The sequence below is a fragment of the Chlorocebus sabaeus genome, chromosome 3 (assembly GCF_047675955.1).
Source record: "Chlorocebus sabaeus isolate Y175 chromosome 3, mChlSab1.0.hap1, whole genome shotgun sequence".
NCBI classification, from domain to species: domain Eukaryota; kingdom Metazoa; phylum Chordata; class Mammalia; order Primates; family Cercopithecidae; genus Chlorocebus; species Chlorocebus sabaeus.
Window position 1 is genome coordinate 6,536,515 of NC_132906.1, and position 11,948 is coordinate 6,548,462.

The 11,948-nt window shown below is 47.4% G+C and overlaps 1 protein-coding gene across 1 annotated transcript; it reads left to right on the forward strand.

Moving 5' to 3' along the window:
* Nucleotides 1–363: 363 nt before the first annotated feature.
* On the forward strand, nt 364–11,546 carry RASL11A (RAS like family 11 member A). The gene is made up of 4 exons (XM_008021796.3): nt 364–8,871; nt 9,290–9,346; nt 9,445–9,524; nt 10,825–11,546. Exons 1-4 carry the CDS (start codon nt 8,748–8,750, stop codon nt 11,290–11,292), a joined length of 729 nt encoding a protein of 242 aa, XP_008019987.1. The 5' UTR covers nt 364–8,747; the 3' UTR covers nt 11,293–11,546.
* The last annotated feature ends 402 nt before the right edge of the window (nt 11,547–11,948 follow it).

Below are 11,948 nucleotides of genomic sequence, written 5' to 3' on the forward strand. Positions count from 1 at the left end.
AGTCAGATCCAATTTCATGAGCCTCCTTGCTGTGTCTTTTAAAATGCCAAATGCATTCATGCCTGAGGGCTTTTGTAAGTAAGTTGAAGTAGAAAATATGAAGGAATGCTTTTGAAGGAGCGTGTCATGCTATGAAGGAATGCTTTTCCTTCATCCTTCCCCATGATTTGTCCCCTTTAGTCAGCCTCTGCTCGAATTTTATCAAGATTGTCTCTTAATATCCTATAAATACAGACTTTATTCTTTTTCTGTACCTTATCCAATATATGTTTAGTGGTCTAAGTTTTTATCAACATATCTATAGATACTTTAGGGGGCTTTTTTTTTTTATAGTGTCTCCCTCATTACCCAGACTGGAGTACAGTGACACAATCATGGCTCACTGCAGCCTCAAACACCTGGGCTTGAGTGATCCTCCTGACTCAGCCTCCTGAGTAACTGGGACTACAGGAGCATGCCACCGCGCCCAGCTAGTTTTTGTGTTTTAGTGGAGATGGGGTTTCGCCATATTGCCCAGGCTTATCTTGAACACCTGGGCTCAAGTGATTGCCCACCTGGGCCTCCCAAAGTGTTGGGATTATAGGCGTGAGCCACCACACCTGGCCTGTGAGGGGATGTTTACTGGTACCTACTCTACTGTGCAATGAAGGGAAAAGAGACACACCATAAAGCCTTATTAAGGAGGTGACAGTATAGGAGGAACAGTAAGACCTAAATCTCTTCATAAAATAAGGCAAAACAGGTATCAAGGAGGGTAAAAGGAGACCAGAGGAAAGAGTTGGTATTGACAGGGCTCTTGCTTCTGCCCTTTTGTTTCACTGATTATCCTGGTCTATGCAGTGGTGTGATCTCGGCTCACTGCAATCTCTGCCTCCCGGGTTCAAGCAGTTCTGCCTCAGCCTCCTGAGTAGCTGAGATTACAGGCGCCTGCCATCACACCCAACTCATTTTTTTGTATTTTTAGTGGAGACGAGGTTTTGCCATGTTGGCCAGGCTGGTCTTCAACTCTTGACCTCACATGATCTGCTCACCTCGGCCTCCCAAAGTGCTGGGATGACAGGCGTGAGCCACTGCACCCAGCCCAACTTGCTGGTTTTTTTAACTTCAGCCTGCAGAAACCAGCAAATAAACCAAACAGCCCTTCCTGCGCCTTCCTCCTCCCTTTCATAGCTAAATTTCCTGGTCGCCCACTGCAAATCTGGCTTCCGCCTCCACCACTGTGATGAAACTGTACTCTTAAAGGTTACCAAAAGCTTGCTAATTAACAAATGTAGATACTTTTTCCCAATTTAATCTTATCCACATAATAATTGACAGAGTAACAAATTTTTTCTCTTGCGGAGGGTTCTGTTTCTTCTCCCTATCTGACCCCCTTCTATCCTCATTCTGGGCCCCTCCTAGATGTTCCACATTTGTCTCTCCCTTCTTTATAAATTATTCCTGGGTTATCTAAGCCAGAGGTTCTTAAAGTATGGTCTCCCAGCTGGCAGCATCAGCATCATCTGAGACCTTGTTAAAAATGCAGACCTGCCTGAGACCCGCCAAATCTGAACTTCTGGGGATGGGACCCAGCACTTCGTATTTACCAAGCTCTCTGAGTGAGTAAGATACACGCTCAAGTTTGAGAACCACTGGTCTACATCTTTAGCCTTCTCTGATACTTGAGACTCAGTTGCAGAGCTCACATTCTCTGAAGCCCCAGATCTGTAGTTCTATCTCCCTCTTGGGCAGCTCCATCTGGATGTCCTGCAGATTAGGTTTTATAAGTGGGGAGATAATTAAATTGAAACCTCCGAGCTTTGAGTAATGTGTGTGTGTGCTGATAAGATTTCATGTCTGCTTTGAAATGCAGGCCTGAGCAACCACCACAGATTGTGAATTTATAAATTAACCTCTTACTGTCCGATTTCCCTTCTTACACATGTCAGTGAAAATGAAGAAAAATAACTATAAATTTTTTCACCCTATTTTTAAGTAATAGCCGTGATTGTAAGTGAGGCTGTGTGGTTCCTTGAACTTTGACCTCAAGTCTGTTCCGTTCTAACCAGGTATCTTTTAAGGCCTTCTATTTTTGTTCAGTTGAAACCAATCTCAAAGGGTTAGATAAAATATATCACCCTCTTTTTTGAAGTATTCTTCTGAATGTTGTGGCAGAAACACACACTCAGGTTCTTACCTCTTCCATATTCCCGCTTGTGTAGTATTAGCATTTCTCTACTAGGATGGGAAATTTGCTAAAATATAAAGAATTGCTAAAATATGAACAAGGTAGGTTTATCTTAATTCTTTTTTGTGCACAAAAGATTTAAAACTGGGTTGGATTTATTTGGAATGAGTGTTTATACCATATTTCTTCACCCTAGCTCCCCTTAGAAAAAAATTGATAGTACAAATCCTTCTCCACAGAATCTGTTCAACCAGTTGCTAGGTTATGAATAATAACAGTGAGGCAGCAGCTGCAGCTGCTGTTGCTGAGGTAGAAAATGTGCACAGAGGAGTGAATAAGCAGCTGAGGCTCTGCACTGTGATTCTTTTCAAACAGCTGTGTATGGCGAGGAGCTGTTGACAGGCCACCACACAAAGCCACTAATGGAAGACGGACACAAATGCTGTCGTACACACTTCTCCAGCAAGACTCGGATTTATGGAAATCATTTGGATTTGAAAATAAGTGGGATACTCTTTACTGTCTCTGTAAAATGAGATGATGGCTTAGCTCAAGTGAAGATGACTGGATTTTTTTGGTTCCACCTAAGAAGGAAGAGAGGTTCAGATTAAATTAGTTGCTCATGGGAGATGAGTAAGTGAACAGTTTTAAGATCTTTGAGGTCAGAGACCATATCGTTTTGTTTTGTTTTTGTTTTTTGAGACAGGGATCACCCAGGCTGGAGTGCAGTGGCACAATCACGGTTCACTGCAGCCTTGAACTGGACTCAAGGGATTCTCCCACCTCGGCCTCCCAAAATGCTGGGATTACAGGCAAGAGTCACCGCACCAGGCCCATATCCTATTATTTGTAAGCTCCTAGTACTCATACTGTTGTATGTACGATCTGCTCTTTGTATCTATATCTGTGAGTTCTGCATCCATGGATTCAACCAAGCTGGGATGGAAAATACTGGGACAAAAAATTGCATCTGTTCTGAACATGTACAAACTTTTTGCTTGTCATTATTCCCTAAACAATACAGTATAACTATGTACATAGCATTTACATTGTATTAGGTATTATAAGTAATCTAGATATGATTTAAAGTAGGAAGGAAGGGCTGGGCGCAGTGGCTCATGCCTGTAGTCCCAGCACTTTGGGAGGCCAAGGTGGGTGGATCATTTGAGGTCAGGAGTTTGAGACCAGCCTGGCCAACATGGTGAAACCCCGTCTCTACTAAAAATACAAAAATTATCCGGGCGTGGTGGTGCACACCTATAATCCCAGCTACTCGGGAGGCTGAGGCAGGAGAATTGCTTGAATCCGGGAGGCGGAGGTTGCAGTGAGCCGAGATCACATCACCACCGCAGTCCAGTCCGAGCGACAGAGTGAGACTCCGTCTCAAAAAATAAAGTAGGAAGGATGTGCATAAGTTACGTGAAAATACGACACTCTTTTTATATCAGGGATTTCAGCATCCCTGGATTTTGGTATCCTCAGTGTGTCCTGGAACTAACGCCCTACAGATAACCTGAGAAACAACTGTAGAAGGAGCTGTCCTCCTCAAATGATTCATGCCTTTCCATAGCCCCTCGATAAACTTTTTAGCATGCCATTCAGTCTGGCTCCCAGCCTTTCGGGTCACTTACCACCTCCTTCTCACCGTTGAGACTACTCAGAGTTCCTCACACTTGCCATATACCTTCATGGTTTTGCGCATGCTGTTCCCTCAGTTTGACATGGCCCTTCCCTGGTTTCCACCGATCACACGTGACTCACACTTGCAGCTCAGTTTGTGCCTCCCTGAAGCTTTCCCTGGTACTTAGGTCAGATCTAACTCCCTGTGGCAGCTCTGTTGGAGTTTGCGTCCTGACCTGCTCTGGCCTTCCATTATCAACACAGTGTTCTACAACCTGCTTTCTTTATTTTGTATTTATTTTTTTGAATTTTGAACTTTTTGAGACAGGGTCTTGTTCTGTTGCCCAGGCTGGAGTGCAGTGGTATGATCATAGCTCACTGCATCCTCGATCTCCTGGGCTCAAGCAATTTTCCCAGCACATCTCGAGTACTTGAGACAACAGGTGTGTACCACCATGCCTGGCTAATTTTTCTTTTCCCTTCCCTCTGCTCCCCTCCCCTTCTTTCTCCCTCCCTCCCTCCCTTCCTTCCTTCCTTCCTTCATCCATCCTCTTCCCTCCCCTCTCCTTCCTTCCCCTCCCTCCCTTTTTTCCTCCTTTTTTTTCTTTCTTTTTTCTCTTTTTGTAAAGACAGGGTCGAAAACGCTTCAAGCAATCCTGCTGCCTTGGCCTTCCAAAGTGCTGGATTACAGGTGGGAGCCACTGTGCCCGGCTCTGTATCCTGCCCTCTATACCTGTGGAATGTGCCAGAATTAAAACTCAGAGGGCTTGAGGCCTGCACCACTATATGACTTTGGATAAGTTACTCAATTTGTCTAAACCACAATTTAGAGGATATTCTTCACCTGTTTCACAGGATTAATTAAAAAGATAATATTTTAGAATTTTCTTAGTAAACTCAGCAGTTATAAATGATAGTGGATTTGGTAAATGTCTTCACTACAGGGATGTCTGTGAAGGCAGGCAGGAGTGTGTTATACTTCGCTGTCTTAGTAAATGTTCGCTGCTCTCTGTGTTCTGTGCCAGCACTTACCACAGAGCCTCACAGAGTCAATTTTCAGTAATTTTGCCAGCTGAGTTGAAGTAAAGTAGGGAACTGGTAGAGGGCAGAGCCATGATTCCTGTTTAGGGAGAGCACCTCAAAGGCAGGGGCTCTGAGGCTCCAGTAAACTCAGTAGTCGAGGACTTAGGATATACAGGAAAGGGAGTTGATGTTGGGTTATGGCTGGGGTGGGGGAGTTGTTTGTGAACAAGATGGGGACCCTTGGCAAAGTTTTGCCTGATGACTAGAATTCAAGCTTTTATTTGACTGGGAAAGAGTTAATAACTTCCCAAGACTGCTATTATTTGCATATTACCAAACTCTGGCCTTTATACTCATTCTGAACACCCACAGATTTGTATATCTGTATCCATGCCTACGCATTTCTATTATCTTTTTAAAACCACTTCAGCATGCCTGTTATATTGGTTGCACCACAGTTTTACATAACTCTGGACACAAATTTAAAATGAAATGGCAGAACACAAGCAGCAACGGTTTAGACAAGGCTATTTATAATTCTACAGTTCAGTTATTTATTGTCTTCACTAGAAGGTCATGTATTATTTTATATAGTTATAAATGCAAAGAGCTCTTCTAAGGAGAATGAAATCACATGCTCTTCTGAGCAAAGGTGCAGTGTAATTGCAAAGTGGAACATCATTGTCACTGGGCAGAGAACAGGCTTAGGAATCTTCCTTACTGGCAGACTTTAAGCTGCGATGGTCTTACTCCAGACTGGGAATGTAAAACAGAGAAGCAGGTGAAGAGAGACAGAGAGATGCAGCATTCCACCAAGAAAGGACTCTTCCCCTGAAAGTGCTGGATTTTCACTCCAGGAAGGGGAACAGGGTTGATGGCCGATCTCCTTGGCAATCATTCTCTCTGTGAGTTCTTGATTTTGAATGGGGGTGGTGGTATGTCCAGCTAGAGGGAGGAATCATGATTGTCTAAACTAGTCATGGCCGTCCCAGTCTTTGCTAGATACTTGAGTAATATCTTTCCCAGTTTGTTCTGGCCAGTGAGATGTAAGAGAAAGTCTGCTGGGTTCTTGTGAGAACTGCTTTATTTCGTAATTAAAGAGAACAACTAACAGAATACTTCCTTCCCTTCCTGTTTGGGTGAGGATACTGCGGGAGCCACCCTGCATCTATGAAGGAGAAGTCAAGGGAATCTGAGAGACAACAGCCCAGAGCCCCATCACGGAGCTGCACGTGACCCTGGAACTTAACAGTTTCTGGTTGTTCCCTAGACAGCCATTGTCTTTATGGTGCCTTTTCCTCCATCAGGGAGGAAGGTGCCCTGCTTCAAGTCTTTCCAGTTAAACTGCAGTTTAACAGAGAAAATTGCCTTATGAACAGCCAAAAGTCAGTACAACTTAAATATGGCAGTTTATCTCAGGACATCTCCCAGCACACGTCCTCCTGAGAGCAAGTTGCTCTCAAAACCAAGGCAATGGGAAAATGGTCAGAAACATGACTTCTGTATTTTCCAGTTCATGCACTGAAGACACCATTCATTCATTCATTCATTCATTCATTTGGAAAGTCAGCCAGTGAACAAACATTTATTAAGGACCTTGCCAGTCCCAGGTGCCACTATGTGCTGGGTACTCAAGTCACAAGCTAGAGTCCCTGTCCTCCTGGAGACAGACATAAAACAAACATTTTACCAGAAAGTAATGATAGTCGAGATCAGTGCCCTGAGAACAAGTAACTGCAAGATAGGGGTGGGGACAGTGGCAGTGATCAGAGACGGCTTCTCCAAGGGAGGAACATGTAAACTGAAGAAACCATCTAGTCTAGTCTAGTTTACTTTCGGATTATTCAGAATTCTGAAGATAAGAAATGAGAACAGTAGGGATACAGAGAGGAAGACACCAAGAAATATAGGAGGAGAAATGATGGAACTTGGTGATTAATCAATGTGGAAGTGAGAGAGTGGGTAGAGTCAAGGATGTCTCCCAGGCTTGGGCCACTGGGTGGATGGAGACACATTAGCATGGTCAATTACAAAAATGGGCCCCATTCTCCACCACTCTCTGCTTCCTTGCCCTTTCACATGTGACTCTTCTGCTGTTTCCACAAAGGGGCGGAGTGCATTTCCGTACTCCTTGAATTTGGGCTGGCCTCATGACTTTCTTTGACTAACAGAATGCAGCAGGAAGGGATGGGTTCGACCTCAAGGCCTAGGTCTCAAGAGGCCTTGTCCATTTCCACCCACTCTCTTGGAACTCTGCTCAGCTACCATGAGGGTAGGCCCTGGCCAACCTGCTGAAAAGAGACATGTAACTCAGTCACTACCCTCCCTCATCACAGCCAACAGCTGCCAGACATGAGTAAGGCTATCCAAGGGCAGCCAGCCCCCACCTCCAGAACCTGGAAGCTCCCTGCAGATGCACCAAAGGGCTCAACAACTGTAAGTGATTGTTGTTCTAAACCATCTAATTTGGTGTGGTTTGTCATGCAGCAAAAACTGGTACAACCAGGGTAGAGAAAGGTGTGAATAAGGGTGGGGCTGTCTAATAGGCAATTAGGTGAGGCTGGAACACAGGAGGCCAGAAGCCAGAAAGTCTTCTAACTGTTCAAGGTTAAAGTCCTCAGGCTTCTGCCGTGCTGTTTCTGGTGGGCTCTGGAAATCCAAGAACCAGTCCATAGCTCTCTTTTGTGTCCTGTTCCTCACACTGCCCCCCACCCCACCCTAGACCCCACCATGCACCTAGAAGTAAATACTTGGATAATGAAGCAAACGCATGACTCAAGCACATAGGATAGTATTAATGATGAACAGTTAGTGGAGAGCCAGGGCCGCCAGCCTGTGGAGTGCTCATGAGTGTTCAGGAATGAGCCAGTGCAATCCCTGCCTGCAGAAGAGGGACTGGTAATGGATACTGAGCTGCTAACCATCACTGCCCCTAAGGGGACTTAATCTATCCCTAGCAAGGTCACAGTAACTGCAGTTGCCTCCACTGATACTAATTCAGAGCTCTTGCCCTCGCCCTCCCTTTTCCCATATTAACGTCATCCGTTAGCACCTTTTCTTTTCTTTTTTTCTTTTTTTTGAGACGGAGTTTCGCTCTTGCGGTCCAGGCTGGAGTGCAGTGGTGCCATCTCGGCTCACTGCAACCTCCGCCTCCCGGATTCAAGCGATTCTCCTGCCTCAGCCTCCCGAGTAGTTGGGACTACAGGCGCCAACCACCACACCCCACTAATTTTTGTATTTTTAGTAGAGACAGCGTTTCGCCATGTTGGCCAGGCTGGTCTTGAACTCCTGACCTCAGGTGATCTTGCCCACCTCGGCCTCCCAAAGTGCTGGGATTACAGGCGTGAGCCACCGCGCCCAGCTCCTTAGCACGTTTTAAAAATAAAAAGGGCAGCGTTTTACAGGAATCTGTCTCTCCCATTGTTGCAGAAACATCCAGCTGATCGCACTTTTTCTTCTTTCTTCCCTCGCCAACTCGTAACTCATCTCAAGTTCACCCACAGGTCTAGTGACTCCGGCTGGCTGCTGCGGGGTGAGGAGACTCGCAGAGTGCCTGACTAGAGGCCGCCCGCGCGCTCGGGATGGTGGCCGTATCTTCAGGGTCTGGGCCCCGGAGCCGCAGTCCTGAGCAGAGCGCCTGGAGCCGCGAGCAGCCAGCAGCCCGGCGAACCGCACAGCCTCGGCGATAGTCCGCTCCGCGGCCTCTGCTCCCGCCCCTCCCCTCAGCTCCGGGAAGGGGCGGAGACGAGGAGGAGCTGGGGCGGCCGCCGCGCTCCCGGGCGCACCAGGCCCTTTAAAAGCCGCGGGTCTTGACAGCTGTGCTGGCAGCCGCCGCGGTCCCGGACTCCTGGTCCCGCACTCCCCGCTGGCTAGCCGGCTCCGGGTGCGGCGAGGCCCAGTCCGCTCGGCTTGCGCGCCGGACCGCGGGACGCGCTCCATGCGGCCGCTCAGCATGTCGGGGCACTTTCTGCTCTCACCCATCCCCGAGTCCTCCTCGGACTACCTCCTGCCCAAGGACATCAAACTGGCGGTGCTGGGCGCCAGCCGCGTGGGCAAGAGTGGTGAGTGCGGCGGGGACCCCGCGGCGGCTTCGCTCCCCGGCTCCGACCGCGACCACTGGGGGCGCTGCGGACGGAGAAAGGGAGCTTCGGCCGAAGCAGAGGGCCGGGGGCCAGGTAGAACCCGGCTGCTTTCGCGCTCGGGGGTCCGGGTCAGTCCCGGCCTGCTTCCCCGGCGTTCCCTGGGGCATCTACTCCTGGGCTCTCGGCGGGCTTGGCGCCTGTGCGGGGATGAGGTGCGGGGGAGGTGTCCCGCCAGTCATACTCGCGGCCGAGCCCGCGGCACCTCAGTTTTGCGGAGCCTCTGGAAGCGAGCAGTGCCCACGGTTCTGCGCCCCTCACTCCCCCCAGTTCGTCGGGGGTTCCTGGGTTTGACCCGCTTGTCCGACTCCTTCGGTTGATTTGCCCATTTCCTTTTCAGCAATGATCGTGCGCTTCCTGACCAAGAGATTCATTGGCGACTATGAACCGAATACAGGTGAGAATACTTTCACGCTCCCTGCTTTTATGCTTGCGTGTTTCTTTTTCTGGATAGGCGTTTGAGAATTGAAAAGCAAACTCTCCTTCATTCTCCAGGCAAGCTGTATTCACGTCTGGTCTACGTTGAGGGGGACCAGCTCTCCCTGCAGATCCAGGATACTCCCGGGGGCGTCCAGGTAAGAACCGCCAGGGGCAAACAGCTCACTCCCACGCGTCAGACCACCCCGGTGGGCACAGCACGTAGGGCGCCCACGCTGGGCGCAGGGGTCTGAACAAGGCATCTAAACCAACCTGTGCATTTACAGGTAGGAATGGGCTCTCCACAGGGGGGGCCAGTAGTTGGGGTGTTAGAAACTCTCTAAGGGGGAGGCATGGTTAGAAGCAGCCTCCTCTTCTTAAGCACCTGACTTAACTTCACTTTGCAACCCTGGTGGGCCATCACTACTTAGGCAGGTCTCACCATTTCTTCCAGAGGTAGCCGTGGAACCTTTAACAAAGAGAAAGACATTTAAAACAAAACAAAACAAAAAAACAGGTAGGATTCTAGTGGGAGAGTCTTCTCCCCTGGTAAGCTCTGCTTTTTTTGAGACGGAGTTTCACTCTGTTGCCCAGGCTGGAGTGCAGTGGCTGGATCTCAGCTCACTGCAACTTCCCCCTGGTAGGTTCCAGCGATTCTCCTGCTTCAGCCTCCCGAGTCGCTGGGAGTACAGGCATCCGCCACAACTCCAACTATTTATTTACTTATGTATTTATTTATATTTTTTTAGTAGAGATGTGGTTTCACTATGCTGGCCAGGCTGGTCTCGAACTCCTGACGTCAAGTGATCCGCCCACCTCGGCTTCCCAAAGTGGTGGGATTATAGGCATGAGCCACAGCGCCCGGCCAAGCACTGCTGAAGTGCTGCTGTTAATGGCTGTTCCCTCAAGTCAGTAATTGCAATCAGATAACCCCTTGGCAGAGGGTCTAGAATGTAACTTGTTTATTAACCAGTTACTAATTGCTACTCCCTTCTCCAGAGGAAAGGTCTTGTGGAAGAACCCTAAGAAAGGAATTTCTTTCTGTAACATTCTTAAGAAGTGCATGTTAAAAATATTTTTATGGGTTTGGGAATAGATATTTATCTTGGCTTATTTTCAAAGTTTTGTTTATTATGAGTTAGTGTTTCCTAAAACTTGAGCCATTCTAGTTTAAGGTCATTCTTCAGTCAGCCATGGTTCACCAGAGACTGCCTGACAAGCAAGGGGTTTAAAAATAATGCAGGGATAACAGCTAATAAAGTAACCCAGGCAGGGAGTTTGCCTGGGAATCTGCTCTTTCCATATCAAAAGCCTGCTTCTGCAGAAGCTGGGTGGAAACTGAAAACTGTGTTTAGCGATTTCTTTTTCAAGTGTTTCTTCAAGGGTTGCCTTGATGGTTTTGAGTTTATCTCCCACTGAGGGTTTCCTTGACTGGATGTCATTTTGATGTTTTCTCAGATCCAAGACAGCCTCCCCCAGGTCGTCGATTCCCTGTCCAAATGCGTGCAGTGGGCCGAGGGCTTTTTACTGGTCTATTCCATCACAGACTACGACAGCTACTTGTCCATCCGACCCCTTTATCAGCACATCCGGAAGGTCCACCCTGACTCTAAAGCCCCTGTCATCATTGTGGGCAACAAGGGGGACCTTTTGCATGCCCGGCAGGTGCAGACACAGGACGGTATTCAGCTAGCCAATGAGCTGGGCAGCCTGTTCCTTGAAATTTCCACTAGCGAAAACTATGAAGATGTCTGTGATGTGTTTCAGCATCTCTGCAAAGAAGTAAGCAAGATGCACGGCCTCAGTGGGGAAAGAAGAAGAGCCTCCATCATCCCTCGGCCCCGCTCTCCCAATATGCAGGACCTGAAGAGACGCTTCAAGCAGGCTCTGTCTCCCAAAGTCAAAGCCCCCACTGCACTGGGGTGAACTATCTCAGACAGATGCCTCTCCTTTTTAATATGCATTTGTGCAGCTAAAAGACTGGGCTTCTTCCTTTTTAATCACACATTCAGAGTTTATTTTTATAAAAAGATTGATTTTCAAGTACATGTGTATTTCTGAAAATTCAGTGATTGCCTAGAAGCTGGATAAAATTTTGTTTTGTTAAAAGAACTTTTTTTTTTTTTTTTTTTACTGTAACCACTGGCCACTTTTCCATTAAAGGCAAAATGGCAACATTGCTCATTGTTTTCTCAATGTCTTTTTATAGAAGTTGTACTTGCAGCAGCGCCCAGAACTGTCTATGCTTGCCCTCAGTCTGAACTCTGATTGGTGTCTCGCAGTGGGGAGGAGTTCATGTAGAGGGAGTCTGTTGTGGGAGAAAGGAAAGTATGTGGAGGAGGAGAGGGATTTCAATAACTGCAGGATGTCTTTAAATGGGACACTGCCACCAGTCATGAAATTGACACTGTGTGATTTTCACGGGAAGGGGTACAGTGTGAGCTGATGCGAAAACATTACAAGTCATGAGTAACATTTATTGGTGCAAATACAAGTTTATACTCTACCCATATTACAAAACAAAAACCCCTTTTATAGTATTCCTTATGTCAGTAAGTGGGCCCTACCACCCAAAAGTTACC

Bases quoted from the DNA above. Each gene is read 5' to 3' on its own strand.
- RASL11A (XM_008021796.3), top strand. From the start codon at position 8,748: ATGCGGCCGCTCAGCATGTCGGGGCACTTTCTGCTCTCACCCATCCCC. The intron at 8,872-9,289 runs GTGAGTGCGGCG...TTTCCTTTTCAG, and splicing joins CAGCCGCGTGGGCAAGAGTG to CAATGATCGTGCGCTTCCTG. The intron at 9,347-9,444 runs GTGAGAATACTT...TTCATTCTCCAG, and splicing joins CGACTATGAACCGAATACAG to GCAAGCTGTATTCACGTCTG.